At 34.2% G+C, this 17,934-nt stretch overlaps 1 protein-coding gene across 2 annotated transcripts in view; it reads right to left on the bottom strand.

The window, feature by feature from the left end:
* The window catches only part of Ino80 (INO80 complex ATPase subunit), a 105,432-nt gene that overhangs the window by 65,074 nt on the left and 22,424 nt on the right, over nt 1-17,934 (bottom strand). For both annotated transcript variants that reach the window (XM_048793356.1, XM_015480808.2), the window contains exons 13-21: nt 17,678-17,773; nt 9,928-9,987; nt 9,370-9,512; nt 7,594-7,678; nt 6,376-6,493; nt 4,903-4,988; nt 1,693-1,860; nt 1,363-1,496; nt 31-98 (exon numbers count right to left, since the gene is read on the bottom strand). In XM_048793356.1, coding sequence (XP_048649313.1) covers nt 31-98; nt 1,363-1,496; nt 1,693-1,860; nt 4,903-4,988; nt 6,376-6,493; nt 7,594-7,678; nt 9,370-9,512; nt 9,928-9,987; nt 17,678-17,773 — 958 coding nt within the window. The remainder of the gene's footprint in view (nt 1-30; nt 99-1,362; nt 1,497-1,692; nt 1,861-4,902; nt 4,989-6,375; nt 6,494-7,593; nt 7,679-9,369; nt 9,513-9,927; nt 9,988-17,677; nt 17,774-17,934) is intronic.

Below are 17,934 nucleotides of genomic sequence, written 5' to 3'. Positions count from 1 at the left end.
AAAACAAAAAAAAAAAAAAAAAAAACCTACCTTTTCTGTGGAAGAGAGACTGTTGTATATAGTCTGGTGCAAATGGAGAAAGAAGAACCCTTAACCACCTAAAAAGTAAGTAAATAAAATAAATCCAAGCCCAAATATACATACTGAGAAATTAAATAAATGGGAGGTTCCAAACTAAGAAAAATCCTTTAGGTTTCAAAATGTTTCTAGTTTTAAGAAGTTTCTTGTAACATTACCAGGCAAATCATGGCATAAATGTCAAAGTACAAAATACTTAATAATGAAAAGGATAACACAAGTTCAAACAGTCTATTTCAGAGAATAATTCTAGCATTATAAATGATCAAATACTCTATTAAATAAAAAGCACTACTACAGTTTTGGCCTGTTTTTCGCTGCTCATCTAATTAAGCATTAACCTGGAGCTATCACAAAGAACTCAAAGTCAAACCCATGGAATACATCTTAATTTCAGTTTCATTAGGCCATGCTTATGATTATTTTTATAACATGGTTTATAATGTTTCTCTACAAAGGGAAATTTATAAGTTTATGTTTCTCAAATGTTGGTATACAAAAGAATCCTTTCGGAGCACATGAAAAAGTCCAGTAGCTGGGCATAGGGGCATATGCCTGTAATCTCAGTAACTTGGGAGGCTTAGAAAGGAGGATCACAAGTTCAAGGCCAGCCTCAGCAACTTATCAAGGCCCTAAGCACTTTAGCAAGATCCTGTCTCAAAATTTAAAAAGGGTGGTAGGAATGTGGCTCAGTGGTTAAGCACTCCTGGGTTCAATCCCTGGTACAAAAACAAAAACAAACAAACAAACCCACAAGCATTCAGAAGCCAGGACAATTCTAACTCAGAAGTGTAAACTGAATCAACACTTATTTTTTGAATTAAGTGGTCTCCAGCATATCAGCTTAATGACCTCTTCTACTTTTACCAAATGTATCATTGCTAACTCTATTAAGAAGGTAAATTTGATCAATCTAAAATCCAAGCCATTTCCTAATAAATATGTTCCAAATGTGTTGCCACCACAAGCCAATTTCTATATACTGGGGCATGTCAAAACATTTGCTATTCACTCCTGTGCAAGGAAATACTTGCACACAGGTGCACATTCCTGATTCAGAAAGGAAACTGGAAGTGGCTACAGTCTTTAAGTTCATCTAGTTCAAGCCTTAATAGTGTTCAAATTCCTACTGTAAGTTTTCTCAACAAATAGTTCTCCACTCTTACCTTAAATTTGATCTCATTGTTAGAACTTGCAAAATTTCCATTAAATTTATCCTCAAAGCCAAAAAACTCCAAATTACAAAAGACACTCAGACTGAACAGATACTAGTATTTTTTTCACCTGTCTCGTGAATGGTTGAAGACCCTGATCTGTCCATGACGGTAGATAAACTTTGAAATCTCATATGGCTTTAGGGAAATGTGAAATGGAGACCACGTTTCTTGCCGTTCAAATAACTCTGGGTGATTACACACCTATGAGAAAGGAAAATGGTAAGAAAACATTATACTGTGTAGACACCTGTCTATGAAATGATGAGGATACCAACCTTGAATGTTTACTTTCCTATTTTCATCTCTAACAATCTCTGTTTTGTTTAGCATTAATCTTAGAGCCTTTTTCTTGAAATGTGTTTATAAAGACATCAAGACAGCTGACCTAAACTCTTACCTTCCTAAATTGCATGACTAGATTCATGAGGCTGCTGGTGGTGTTCTGCGCTTGCTGGGTAGAGCCCATAGAAGACTGCAATAAATCCTCAATGGAAATTTTGTTCTTTAGTGCCTGATATAATAGCTTTTGTCGGCTGGTCAGTTGGCAGTACATTAGAATCTCGATCTAAAAATCAATAAATTATTTGGAAAAAAATGCTTGTAAGAAAATTTAATATCAACCTAAACTTGAAAACACATGCAAACCAGATTATGAACTCATAATCTCTATAAACCTATGATGTGGATTTTCATTCAGACACAATGTTCTTTCCTTGACCTTTCTGTTGTTATTCACACACACACACACACACACATACACACACACACACTCTCTCTCTCTCTCTCTCTCTCTCTCTCTCTCTCGACAGTCTCTTGGATTTCTGATAACATTAACTATCACTCTTCACAGTAACTTGGGAAAATATATTTCCAAACAACCCCAGCCCAATATTTAAGTACCAACTATGAAGGTACCAGTCAGTCTACAACAACTGCATATGTGGACATATCAGGGTGGGGAAAATTACCTTTTCCACAGTTTACTAAATGGGTTAATAGCATTACCATTAATTCAGTTGTCCAAAGACAAACTTGGATCAGCTTTTGATATCTCTCTCTAGCCCACTGCCCCCTATACCTCTCTCCGTGTTTTATTATTTCCTAGATCTTGAACTTTACCTGGGAATTTGTCACTATCCACCCTTTCTGACCACTCCCATAGCTCCTCATCAGATTTAGTTTATTTTGGGGTCTTCCTGCCTTTAGTCTCTTCTGGTTCTAACATTTCTCATAAAAACCTTCCAAAGTAATTCAACTCCTATAAAACCCACAATAAGTGTTACTGCCTATGGTAAAATATTAAAAACTTTTCCTCTAGGCAGAAAAGGACTCCCATACTGTAATCCACCTTATCCTCCCAGACTACCTCCTCTTAACAATTTAGCCATGCTGATCTGAATACTGTTTGGCAAAATACACTACATGTTTGAACACTGTTCTACCTTTGTTGCCTAATCTTTCATATATACCATATTTTTCTAGAATATGACAGCTTATCATTGGAGACCCAGCTCAAAAGTTATCTCTGCTTTGATACCTTCTCTAACCTTCCCTAACTGAACTATAGAGATCAGAAACATTAAATTACAGGGGCTGGGGCTGTAGCTCAGCGGTAGAGTGCTTGCCTAGCATGTGTGAAGCACTGGGTTCAATCCATAGCACCACATAAAAATGAAGCAAATAATATAAAGACATACTGTTCATCTACAACTACAAAAATGCATTAAAAAAGAAACATTAAATTATGTCTAAAACAATGAGATTTATCAAATTATGTTACACACATATATGAAAATGGCCATTCAAATAACTCTGGGTGATTACACACCTAAGAGAAAGGGAAATGGTAAGAAAACATTGTACTATGTAGACACCTGTCTATGAAATGATGAGGATACCAACCTTGAATGTTTACTTTCCTATTTTCATCTCTAACAATCTCTGTTTTGTTTAGCATCAATATGAAAATGGCATAATGAATCCCACTTTGCATCCATTAAAAGAAGAAATATGTGTTAAAGAAAAGAAATTGGGCTGGGGCTGTAGCTCAAGGGCAGAGAGCTTGCCTAGCATGAGTGAGGCACTAGGTTCCATCCTCAGCACCACACACAAAAAAATAAAATAAAGGCATTCTGTCCATCTACAACTACAAAAAAAGAAAAGAATGTATACTATCTATAGTGGTTAAGAACCATACCACAGCCGGGCGTGGTGGTGCACACCTGTAATCCCAGTGATTCAGGAGGCTGAGGCAGGAGAATTGCAAGTTCAATGTCAGCCTCCCTGGTACAAAAAACAACCAACCAACAATAACAAAAACAAACAAACAAAAAAACCACACTGTATCTGATCACTTCCCTTTACCACTAAACATCAGAAGTTATGATGCTGTTATTATTTGAAAAACCCTTTTTGATTTAAATATTTCAAGGATCCATATTTCATAAAATGTTTTCCTAATATTATGGCTGTTATTAAAACCAGAAATTTCACAAAAAGTAACTAAGATGTTAGAAAAAGGAATAAAACAAGAGAGAGATGGTTCTACTCCTCTCCTTGAAGCCATATTCCCACACAACAATCTTCCAAGGAGTCACTGATTTCAGTATGACCAAATCTTCTGTCAGTGAATAGAGGATAGTACCAACAATCAGGGAAGAAGGCTTTTAGGCAGAGAGAATTATAACAGGTGCAATACAGGGAAAATGAGGAAAACCCCTAAAGGACTGGAAACCATGAGAAAAAGAAGAAAGACTAATAGGAAGGATTCAAGGAGTTAACAGAAAATTACAGAAGTTTGAGAAGGATTAAAAAAAAAAAAGCAACTTTTAACAAACTAAAATCACTGGTTTTGTATTAGTAAAAAAAAAAAAAGTTAAAAACTCCAAAGCAAACTAAATTTCTACAATTCTTAATTTGCAGAAGTACAAAAGACAAAGAAACATGTTAGATAATACCACAATAGATACAATCAACAAAATCTAGTTTATGGAAAACTCAACAGCACAACTCAGTTTCTTCAACAAAGAACGGCAAAGAAAAAAGAAGACAGTGATCAAAAACTACATACCACCTATGCTATCTGTGGACCTCGCTTAAATTTGAGATAGACACAAACAGATCTAAAGACAACAAACGATATTTGGGCACTGACTGGATATGCAATATTGTTATAGAACTACTGCCTTTTTTAGGAAAAGTGGTAATTGTATAGGGATTGTCTTTTGTTTTTTAGAGCAAATCTTTCAGAGATACTATAAAAATATTTGTGAATGAAATAAAATATCTGGGGTTTGCATGAGAATAATCCAGAGGGGTATGGATAATCACAAATGATCATTGTTGGTGATATACATAGGTTAAAGGGAATTCATTATACTATTCTTTCTACTTTTCTAATGCTTCAAATTCTCCACTAACATAAGTATAAAACAAAACGAAGGAATAAAATGTTACCTTCCTTGATTATTTGACTTATTTTAAGTCCTCTTTAACTTTAAACCACTCAACTTTAAAGGCCTTCTCTCAAACTAATTACCCTTCCAATAAATACATCAAGTACCCCCCCCAATAATAATTTTGAGCCTTCTGAAGCTTCTTTCCTTACCTTATCAGACAATTCATTCTCTACATCTTTCTTGATTCTCCGCAGCATAAATGGCTTCAAGATCATGTGTAAGCGAGAGAGTTGATCTGATAAAACAATAATATATCAAATTGATTTAATACAACCAACCAAAATAAACATCATACTCATCTCTCCTAAACTCTCCAAACTTACCTTCCAGTTCAATGATTTTCTGAAAGAAAATTAGAACTTTTTCTCAAGTAGGAAAAACCAAGGAATTTAAATTTTCTAGAGGATCTTGGCACATACATTAGGATGTTTTCTTTTCATTTTTATGGTGTATGATACTGGAGACTGAACCTGGGGCCTCGCATACACTAGGCAAGTACTCTATCACTGAGCTACATTCCCAGTGCATGGTTCTATTTTTATTAGAATTTACTTTTAGAGCATTTTTGGAACATTTCATTAAATAGTTTCCTAATATACGTCTAATGAAAGTTATTTATTCCAAAAAAATGATTTTTCAAAGGATGATGACAAATTAACCTATAGTGTAAATCATTTAAAAACTTATTTATCTATCTATCTATTTATTTATTTATTTATTTTGGTGTTAAGGATTGAACCCAGGGGCACTTAACCACTACACCATATCCCCAGCCCCTTTTACAGTTTTTATTTAGAGATAAGGTCTCACTAAGTTGCGTAGGGCCTCACTAACTTGCTGAGGTTAGATTTGAATTTGTGACCCTCCTGCCTCAGCCTCCGTAGAGGCTGGGATTATAGGTGTTCAACACCAGGTTAAAGAACTTTTTCTTACAGTTGGTATATGTCACCTTATGTTTATGTAGTAAACATCCCAGACTGTTCTTAATATCAGGCAGATATCGTTCAATGAGGCCAAAAGTATTGATAAACAAAGTTTTATGTTTCTTCAACAAAGAACGGCAAAGAAAAAAATATATAGTGAATAACAAAAATGACCCTTCTAGTAATTTTGGTTTTGATCTTAAGAAAAAAGTCATGAGGCGCTGGGGTTGTGGCTAAGCAGTAGTACGCTTGCCTAGCACATGCAAGGCCTTGGGTTCGATTCTCAGCACCATATAAAAATAAATAAAACAAAGGTATTCTGTTCAACTACAACTAAAAAATAAATTTAAAAAAAAGAAAGAAAAAAATCATGAACATTACACAGGGAATATAATTCTGATATGAGTTTTTCAGGATATATATGGTAAATGAGGACTCTATGAGCCAAAATATAGTATTTTATGTACTATTTGTTTTTCTTGATTAAAATCAAAAGACTAGATAGCTATTACCTAAATTAGTTCATTTTGTCTCTAAAACACATCTAAAGTACATTATTATTTTATAGGAGAAAATACTCCCCCCCAGATTATTCTATGTTTAATGTAAGAAAAATTCTTTTCACAGAAGAAAATACATCACAATGCAGTTAATCACACTAATAGGTAGAATGAAAAGAAAGCTCTTAGTAGTACTCACTCTCATCAATGGCGGATTTGTTTTCAGCATGGCTCTCAATGTCCTTGGAAAACCATTCGTTAAATTCTTCATGGGAATCAAATAATGTTGGCATAATGAAATGTAGCAGAGCCCAGAGCTAAAAATAAAGGATAAAATAAATGGCTGTAAAGTAACAAAGTATCAGTGTGTGATGATACATTAGGGTTTGAAGATAGATAGTCATGGGTGTGTGTGTGTGTGTGTTAATATTTGTACCTGTGTAAGTTATAGGAAAGTAAATGAGAACAAGTTTATGCTTCATTAATCAATCCTAATTCTATTAGGTATTGTAGGAAAATATGATTTAAAACAATAAGACGAAAAGTACAAGTACTGCTTTAGTATTACAGCAGGATAGTTTTAAAGACATACACATAAGTCTATATATTAAAAAATCCATTCCACAATTGAACACAATCTGAGGTACCATAACTTGCTACACAAAATTATAGCCTCTGGGGCCAAGTCTGTTCTGTCATCTACTTTTTTTTTTTTTTTAAGAGAGAGAGAGAATTTTAATATTTATTTATTTATTTTTTAAGTTTTCGGTGGACACAATATCTTTGTTTGTATGTGGTGCTGAGGATTGAACATGGGCCACAGGCATGCCAGGTGAGCGCGCTACCGCTTGATCCACATCCCCAGTCCATGTCATCTACTTTTTTATATAAAATTTTATGGTAACACATCCATAACTATGGTTGCTTTCACATTACACAGGCAAAACCTTAGAGTAGTTGCAACAGTAAGTGTATGGACTAAAATATTTCAATATATTTACTATCTGGACCTTTACAGAAAGTCTTCTAAAGATTATTCTAGATGAGAATGAACTGTCTTCCTTAAAGAAAGAATTTAGTTCCTTTTGGTGTTAAGTATTAACGTATTACCTTTCAATTCTGCATAAAAACATCTCTGAATTAGATGTGTAACATTTCTGTTATGGTCACTATTACATAAACATAAAGGAATAAAATAATAAGAAATAAGAATATATTAAAAGAAATAATAAAAACAAAATAAAAAAATGATGACTATAAGACTACTTAAGGAAAATTGCAGTCAATTTTTCATTCGATGTGGGGAATATAATTTGTACAAAGCAATAGCATTCTAGGGAAATAAGGGTAAGGAATTCTATGCTGTGCTGAAACTCTGTCTTATAAAGACATAAATATGGGACCTTGACTTGCTTACCTCTGCCATGGTGTTCTGAATGGGGGTCCCAGTTAACAAAAGCCGATTGCGACACTGGAACTGTAAGAGGATCTTCCAACGAACACTGTAAAGTAAGTTATGAATTCCAAGTAAGCAATATTATCTTTCTTAGTTACAGTGCTGCAACCTCATATTTCTAAAAATGCTTTTCATACAACACTCAGAATTATGTAGTCCATCATGTAAACAACTGCAAAATAATATTCAATTTCAGCAGGATTAACTCCTCTACATTAAAAACATGGTTTTAGGGTGTCAAAAAAAAAAAAATAGCCCATGAATAAGACAAGCAGGATTCTTTCTTGTGTTAGAAGCCTTCTACCACCCTTGATCTGTTTTTTATTTTAAAACAAAACTCATTTACTTAAAAGGCATTTACCTATAATAGTGTTAAAACTATTAATCTGTGCTCTTCCACTGTGAATTAAGAGGGAGCAATGTAGGAAGGAGAAGAATGTGGGAAGAAGATGTAAAGTGAGTATCCACTGCTCCTGGCCACAGGCATGTCCTCTTTCAAAAGTACAATATGAAATAATACCCTTCAAAGGATGAAAAGGTTCCATGAAAAAATACCATGTGCTGGGGCTGGGACTGTAGCTCAGTGGCAGAGTGCTTCCCTCACATATGCGAGGCAGGGGGTTCGATCCTCAGCACCACATATAAATAAGTAAAATAAAGGTCCATTGACAACTTAAAACAACCATGTGCTGGTTAGTATAGACCTCTTAAAAGTCCCACGGACTCATCAAGAGTTAGAAATACATCTCACTCAAGGTTTAATAACACCAAATAACAACATATAGAACTCAAACATTTATATTTGGTTTGAAACCTTAAAGGTACTGAAATACTTAAAACATATATCTTACAATAAAGATTCTTAGAGATCTAATAAATCATGCAAGAATTAAGATAACCCATACAAAACAAGACAGAGGACTGGGGATGTGGCTCAAGCGGTAACGCGCTCGCCTGGCATGCGCAGGGCGCTGGGTTCCATTCTCAGCACCACATAAAAATAAGATAAAGATGTCGTGTCCACTGAAAACTGAAAAATAAATATTAAAAAATTCTCTCTCTCTTAAATAAATAAATAAATAAAGACAGAAACTTCAGTCCTTCAAATTTAATATTCCACTTCTTACCAAGAACTCTAGTCTAAAATGATTCAAACAAAAGGCAAAGACTTCTTCTATACAGCAATTTTCCCTGCAGAAAAGGATTTGTTAGGATGTCATAATGACTGAAAGGGAAAATAAAAGTTTAAAAAAAAGACTATGTACATTAAGCATCAATGTTTGTATCCCAATACAAAATGTGAAAAAAATATTTTAAGAATTTATCCTTGGGGCTGGGGATGTGGCTCAAGTGGTAACACGCTCGCCTGGCATGCGAGGGGTGCTGGGTTCGATCCTCAGCACCATATAAAAATAAAAACTAACGATGTTGTGGCCACCGAAAACTACAAAATAAATATTTTTTAAAAATTCTCTCTCTCAAAAAAAAAAAAAAAAATTTTATCCTTTATTTATTTGTTTTTATGTGGTGCTGAGGATGGAACCCAGGGCCTCTTCATGCTAGGCAAGCACTCTACCACTGAGCTACAACCCTAGCCTATAAATGAGAATTTTGTTCTTCGTATACAGTTATGGCATAGACCACATCATGCCATGTTCTAACACTTCTCTAATCTTTGTGTTTATGTGTTTGTTTTCATTGCTATCTATAGAGTTTGGTTTCTACAACATATGTTACCTGGAACTACTCTTGAGCGCCTGAGCCTCGTCCAGTACCATGTATTGCCACTTGACCCGTTGGAAATATTTTACATCCTGTACCACCAGCTGGTAGCTGGTGATAACCACATGGAAGGGGGCATCCTGAGTGTAGAGGGTCTTCTGTAAACATAAGATGCAGAAGGTAAAAAGGGGTATCTCACAATTCAAAATAAAATAATGAAGTATGGTTTAGTTTTTAGGGACAAGAAGCTCAAGACAACCCTAAAGATACTTCTCCCACATAGTAGGGAGATGTGCAGTGAGATGAACTATGAATGTTTTTAAAGCAGTAATAAAGTATTTTAACAAATAATCTCCAGCTTATTGAAGAAAAAAAGTTGTTTTTAAAAAACGCTGGACTTAAGTCCAGGTGGCTGCCTGTAACAGGAAAAACACTGCATCAGTAAAGTACACTGGGCCCAGCATGGAGAAATATATCATTTATGAGATCTTATGTATGAGAAATTATTCGTATCAAATGGAGAATACTAACTGCATGTATGTATACATATGTATATAGGTAGTTGAAAGTTACCTGACTCCAGAATCTCCTGATAACTTTTCTATCATGAGGATTACCCCAATATGGTAGCACCTGAAAAAGAGGATAATATGTATATTATCTTTTACTGATAACCATAAAAGTATCATGACAAATGTTATTCAGAATGATTTTTAAAAGCAGCTAATAATACTGAGAGCTACTGAGGCAATGGAGAATTATGGAACCAACACAGGAATTAAAAAGACAGCCCACAGAGGAATGTGGTGTATTTTCTCTCTGCTGGTGTTGATCCATTCCAAAAGTTCTAGTTGAGAGGATAAGAAACTTGAGGTTTTTTTTTTTTGTTTGTTTGTTTCTTTTTTTAAAGGAGATGTAGGACTCAGAAAACAAAAACAAAACCACACATTTCAAGATGGAACTCTGTTAAGCACTGACATCACTGGCTCTAAGCTAAGGGTTAACGCTACTAGTAAAGGTAAACCACACATATACTTGCCTTAATGGGTACTGAATCTGAGTCTTGAATCATCTCAAGAACTCAATTTAAGATGACTTTGGATTATTTATGTACTGAGGGAAAAAAATTTGCTACCGGCAATAAATATATAAAACCTCATATAAATCCTGTCTGGAAGAAAACATTAATCACAGCCCATGAATATCTCTATAGAGTTTTTCCTGCACAATGTGTGGCATACAATAAAAAAAAAAAAAAAAAACAGTCATGGAAAGACAGTATCATAAAACTAAAAACCAGGGCTGGGTTGTGGCTCTTTTGCTTGCCTGGCATGTGTGAGGCACTGGGTTTGATTCTCAGCACTACATAAAAATATTAAAAAAATAAACAAAGTCAGAGGAGATCAAAATGATAAAAATATGAGAATTAAGACTTCAAAAAAACAAACAAAAAAAGACTTCCTAAAAAATATGCTAATTTGTTCATGAGAAACAAGATGGAGAATTTCAGTAGTGTACTATAAACTATAAAAGAATCAAAAGGCAAGTGCAGTGGCACACACCTGTAATCCCAGTGACTTGAGAAGCTGAGACTGAAGAATCACAAATTTGAGGCCAGCCTCAGCAGTTAAACAAGACTGGCTGGGGATGTAGCTCAGTGGTAGAGTACCTGGGGTTAGTTAATTTCCCAGAACCAAAACACGGAAAGAAAAAAAAAGAAAAGGAAGAAACAAGGGAAGAAAGAACCAAAGGGAATTTTTACAAGTGAAAAAATACAATAAATTTGAAAATGCAATGAATAGGATTAATGAGAAATTAAATGCAGAAGACCAACTTAGTGAACAAAATGATAGATCAGAAGAAAACATCTAGATTAAAAAATAAACAAAAAAAGAATGCAAAACTCAGTGTCCTTTTCTGTTATATTCCTAGAAAAGGGTTTCTTTTCTCTTTATCCATCTTGTCTTCTGGGTTTTTAAAAACTTTCAGCCAAATCAAAGTACAAATATAAAGAAATGAAGATCAGGGATGAGGGTTGTGGCTCAGTAGTAGAGCGCTTGCCTAACATCCATGAGGCACTGGATTTGATCCTCCGTACCACATAAACAAATAAAATAAAGGTATATAAAAAAAATGAAGATCAATAAAACTATGCAATATGAATATGTTCAAATGAATATATGAATATAAAGTGTGTAAATAATAAAATATTTCATGAGTATTAAAATATTAAAAAATACACAAAAGAAGTGGGCATGGTGGTACATGCCTCTAATCCCAGCAGCTCAGGAGGCTGAAGCAGGAGGATCATGAGTTCAAAGCCAGCCTTAGCAACTTAGCAAAGTCCTGAGCAATTCAGCAAGACCCTATCTCTAAATAAAATCTAAACAAGGGTTGGGGGAGCTGGGGTTGTGGCTCAGTGGTAGAGCGCCCACCTTGCACATGAGAGACCCTGGGTTCCATCCTCAGCACCACATAAAAATAAATAAATAAACAAAATAAAGATATTGTGTCCATGTATAACTAAAAAAATTTTTTAAAAAAGGGGGGGTTGGGGATGTGGCTTAGTGGTTAAGCACCCCTGGGTTAACTCCCTGGTGTCAACCAAAACAAAAACACACAAAACCAACAGTACATAATACTAGGGAAGGGTGATATACCTAAAAATATACTAGGGTCTTTGTACCATCTGAAAAGTAATAACACTTTAGGTAATATCATATTTTCTTAAAAAGACAAGAATATATGATGTGGGCTGGGGTTGTGGCTCAGAGGTAAAGTGCTCACCCAGCATGCGAGTGGCACTGGGTTCAATCCTCAGCTCCACATAAAAACAAAGATATTGTGTCCACCCACACCTAAAAAATAAATATATATAAAAAAAGAATATATGATGTATTCTCCAGATTATTTACTAAAGATCAAATGAATATATAAGAAAGCCAGCAAGCTAAGGGAGGATAAAAAGTAATAAACTATGATCAATTCAAAAGGACACAAGAGCCGGACAAGGTGGCATATGCCTGTAATTCTGGCTACTCAAGAGGCTAAGGCATGAGGATCTCAAGTTCAAGGCCAGCCTCAGTAATTTTGCGAGATCTTGTTTCAATCAAAAGAAAAAGAACTATGGATGTAGTTCAGTGGTAGTGCACCACTGGGTTCAATCTGCAGTACTATTAAAAAAAAGAAAAAAAAAAAGAAAAGAAAAAAATATTTCCCAAGAGGGCACAAGAAAGAAAAGGGAAAGCTGAAGAGGTAAAATAAGTAGAAAGTAATAAGACTTATGTCAAAAGATCAAAAATTACATTAAAAGCACAAATATTTCAAATAAAGGCAAGAAATATACCTTAAATGTAAGGATAGAAAATGGTCAGAAAGAAAAAAAAAGATACTATAAAAAATTAAGTTAAAGCTAGTTTACATATTATGAAAAATGGATTCAAATACAAAAAAGTAAAAAAGAATTTCATAGTAATAAAAGATTCAATTTACCAAGAATATAAATCTGTGTATATTTTTCTTTCTTCTTTTTTTATTTCCTTTCTCTTTTTTAATGGACCATGTGCATGCTAATCAAGCATTCTAATACTGGTTATACCCCCAGCCCAATTTGTATACATCTTAAAGCCACAAAATATATGAACAGAATAGAAACAGACAAATCCACAGTCATGGTCATTTTTAACTTAAGTCTCAAGTCTATGATAAAACAAGCAGGCAAAACAAAATAAAATACATATATGTATCAGAAAAGATACAAAACCACCAAAATATGTTAAGAAATTTGACTAATCAACATATCCATATATATGTATGTAAAAATATCTAGAACAGGGCTGGGGATGTGGCTCAAGCGGTAGCACGCTTGCCTGCCATGCGTGCGGCCCGGGGTTTGATCCTCAGCACCACATACAAACAAAGATGTTGTGTCCATCGAAAACTAAAAAATAAATATTAAAAAAAAAATTCTCTCTCTCTCTCTAAAAAATATATATATATATATATATATATATATNCTCTAAAAAATATATATATATATATATATATATATATATATATATATAGAACATGGCACCCAACAAAAGGAGAATACCTATAACTTCAAAACATTTATATGCATATAAAACCTGACCATATGCTAGGAAAGAATATGGAGTAGGAGTTAGAGATTACTTTGAATGGAAAGATAATGAACATATAACACATCAAAACTTTGGTTAAAGTCATGCAAAGAAAGCAATTAACACCATTAAATTAACAAATAAAAAACTGAAAAATCAGGGGCTGGAGATGTGGCTCAAGCGGTAGCGTGCTCGCCTGGCATGCGTGAGGCCCGGGTTCGATCCTCAGCACCACATACAAACAAAGATGTTGTGTCCGCCAAAAACTAAAAAATAAATATTAAAAAATTTAAAAAAAAAACTGAAAAATCTCAAAATATTAGAAAAACGTTTATGAAGAAAAGTAGAGAAAAAATAAAAACAGTAAAAATACATGAAATACACCAATTTCAGGAATGAAAAATGGAACAAGTACCATTAAAAAGAAAAAAATCCCACTGCCTGGGTTAAAAAAGGCCGAGAAAAAAGGAAGATGTTAGAGGCCCTGATCATAATAGAACTATGAAGAATATTACTCAGATGCCTGTCAAATACAATAAACTTTTAGGTATTATCAAAAACCTAAGTATCTTTGAATATAATCAAGCTATAAACCTGAGAAAAGTATACATCTAACTGTATACTGTCAAAAAGTAAAAATATTTCCAACAATCTAAGGGTAATAGCAACAGAAACAATAAATCAGCTGTGTGGTGGTGCAGGCTTTATACCCAGCTACTCAGGAAGCTGAGGCAAGAGGATTGCCAAATTCCAGATGGGGCTCTACAACTTAACAAGACCCTATATCAAAATCAAACATAAAAATATCTGGGAATGTAACTCATTAGAATGAGTATACACCTGGGTTGAATCTCCAGTACACAAAACAAACAAACAAACAAAAAACCAATGCATCGATATAACTTGGGCTCAGCAAACCTTTTCTGTAAATATTTTACATACCTCAGCCCATAAGGTTTCTGACAAAATTCAACTCTGCTGTTATAGTGCAAATTAAGCCATAAGTAACATATAAACAAAAGAGTATCACTAGGTTCCAATAGATATTTATTTGAATTTCATGTTCTGTGACAAAAATATTTTTTATCAACAGTTTTAAAAAATACAATTTATTCTTAGTTCTTAGGCCACAGAAAATATGTGGTGCATTCCTCAATAAGTAGAATTACCATATGACCTAGCAAATCCATGTAGGAATACACCTAAAAGCAATGAAAACAAGACAGATATTCAAAGAAAAACTATACATGAATGTTCATATCAGTACTGTTGACAACAGCCAAGAGTGGAAAAAACACAAAATATCTATGAACACGTGAATGGATAAACAACATGATACACTCAACCTAATGGAATATTTAAATATTTAGTTATAAAAGGCAATGAAGCAGGCTGGGAAGTGGCTCAGTGGTAGAGCACTTGCCTAGAATGTGTGAGGCACTGGGTTCGATTCCCATGAGTAAATAAATGAAATAAAGGCCTATCAGCAACTTAAAAAGTATTAAAAAAAAAAAAAAAAAGGCAATGAAGCATCATCATACAGCATGGTGGAACTTTGAAAACTTTGCTACCTAAAAAAATCAAATATAAAAGACCATAAATTGCATAGTTTCTATTTGCTTTTAATATCTAAAATAAGCAAATCTAGCTATAGAGAAAGCAGACTTGTGGCCACCAGAGGCTGGAGGAAGAAGAGAATAGGGAATGACTATTTAATGGGTATGAGGTTTTGTTTGGCTCAGGATAATGAAAAAGTCCTTGAATTACTTAGAAGTGATGGTGTACAATACTACAAATATACTTATTGCTCCAAAACTGTATACTTGTAAATGGTTAAAATTAAAATTTTAACCAAATATAAAGACTATACAATACAGAAAAAAAAAAAATCAGCCAGGTACAGAGACTGGGGACGTATCTCAGTGGTAAAGCACCCCTGGGTTCAATCCGTAGTACCTCCTAAAAATAAATAAATAAATAAAATACAATAAAATAGTGGCAACTAGAATTGACCTACAGGCTCTATTTTACATACCCCATACTAGAGCATTAAAAAAGAGGCTCAAGGGGCTGGGGTTGTGGTTCAGTGGCAGAGCACTTGCCTCACATGTGTGAGGCACTGTGTTTGATCCTCAGCACCACATAAAATGAATAAGTAAAAATAAAGGTATTAAAAAAGAAGAAAAAGAAGCTCAACATACACAGGGAGCTCAGCTTCAGGCATAGAAAAATAAAATCAGAGGTTCAATGACAAAAGTAGTACTACATTGTTATCTAACAGCAAATGGAGGAGAAAGTGAAAACAAGTAGTTTGGTAGAAATTTTAAAGATTTTATTTTTCAGCAACTTGATTGTTCACCATGTACCAAACATTGTATGAAAAAGAAGTAGAAAAAAGAAATTGATCTCCATATTCCACAAGGATAAGAATTCAAGCGAAAATATTCAAAAACTGTTAGAATGGTCTCACCTTCTCCTTACAATTAAAAAATGAGTGCACCAAGTTAAAAGCTATATACTTAGTATTCCTTGTAAACAGTTTCTATATCTATAATTCAGCCACAAAGAGCACAGTCATAAAGCTGCTCCACAGTGAGAAATCCCAACCATATTCCTATTCCTTATAAAACATGCCAGAAAAATATCTTTTATCTCCACTCTAACCCCTACCCTTTAAACTGTATGCAACCCATGACCACTATAAAGAATACAAATCAGGAGCTGGGGCTGTAGCTCAGTGGTAGAGTGCCTGCCTTGCATCTGTGAGGCATTGGGTTCAATCCTCAAAGAATACATAAATAAAGATATTGTGTCCATCTATGACTTTAAAAAAAAAAGAATAAAAATCAAAAGATTACGTCAACATATATAGTCTCCAGGAAATTAATATATAGTCTTAATATATAGTCTCCAAGAAATTCTCCCTATACAGCAAGCAACCTCATTATCATTAGTCTTTAAAGACAGATCACATATTTAATTCATTTCCATCCTTGTAAATTATAAGCAATGTAATCAATCCTATCCCACCTCTTCCTTTTTAAAAATATTTATTATTTTTTTAGTTATAGGTATACACAATATCTTTGTTTTATTTTTATGTGGTGCTAAGGATTGAACCCAGTGCTTCATGTATGCTAGGCAAACGCTCTACCCCTGAGCCACAACCCCAGCCCCCCTTCTTCTATCTTAAATCCGTAAAATATTCCATAACTGAATGTTTGTTTTGTTTTGTGGGGCTGGGATCAAATCTAGGGACTACACTAGAGTAAGCACTCTACTGTTGAGCTATCCCCTAGTCCTAAATTCCTGTTTAAATTGTGTCCATGTCTTGCCAACTTGATGCAACATTGCTTCCCTGCTTATCACTTCCTTCCTCAATATCAATTCTGTTCTTCTAAATTAGTTATATCAATTTTTACAGTATCTACCTCAGGAATTATAAGGACCAAAGATCTGGCTTTGATCCAGATGGACTGGCCAGAGCCTACAGGCACACCTGTAAGCTACTCAGGAGACTAAGACAGGAAGATCCCTTGAATCCAGAAGTTAGAGAACACCCTTGACAACACAGAAATACCCAGTCTAAAGAAAAGGAAAAGAAAAAAAAGTTTAAGAACAGGCAATTCATAAATGCTTAGAAAGGAGGGAGCAATGTACAAATTACGGTTTTTTGTTTGTTTGTTTGTTTTTTGATACTGGAGATTGAACCCAGAGTACTTGACCACGAAACCATCACTCCACCCCAAGTTTTTTTAAAGAGACAGGATTTCGTTAAGTTGCTTAGAGCCTTGCTAAATTGCTGAGGCTGGCTTTGAATTTACAACCCTCCTGCCTTAGCCTTCTAAGCTGCTGGGATTATAGGTGTGCTACACCATGTCCATCTAGGATATTTTTCTTCATAAGACTTGCCAAACTCATAACCAAATAAGGGTATAATATGACAATGTGACCAGGAGCAACAAATACAGCAATTTATTCAAACAGGACTTTGGCTTTCTAACTTATTAAATGTAAAGATGTAATATACTCTCTTATTGTTCCCATAAGTAATTTTTATAGGGACTGGACATAGGCATTTCAGAAACATATAATAAATATAAGAAATTTTAAAGGAGAGTAATTATATTAGCAAGGAAACAAAAGAAGAGTCAGAAAGTTTACCTTAAAGAGCAATAAGTTTTTTGTTAGATTGATTTTACCTTAAATTTAGGAACAAATCTAGTAAACTCCTGGTGCCAATTGTTAAGTGTAGAAGCAGGTGAAATTATTAAGAAAGGTCCCCAAATGTTCTCTCTCTGCAACAGAAAAACTGGGTAAGGCAACTGAAGGAAAACTAAAAAAAATGTAATTAAAAAGTATAATTAAGTAATGACAAGAGGGGTTTAAGAATAGGTGACACATTAGAACACGAGAAATAGTTGTCTATTTACTAAATTGCCAAATCTGTACATTTAAT

This window comes from Marmota marmota, unplaced genomic scaffold (genome assembly GCF_001458135.2).
Source record: "Marmota marmota marmota unplaced genomic scaffold, marMar, whole genome shotgun sequence".
Taxonomy (NCBI): Eukaryota; Metazoa; Chordata; class Mammalia; order Rodentia; family Sciuridae; genus Marmota; species Marmota marmota.
Note: the sequence above shows the minus strand (reverse complement) of the source record. Positions and strands in the feature narration are given on the sequence as shown.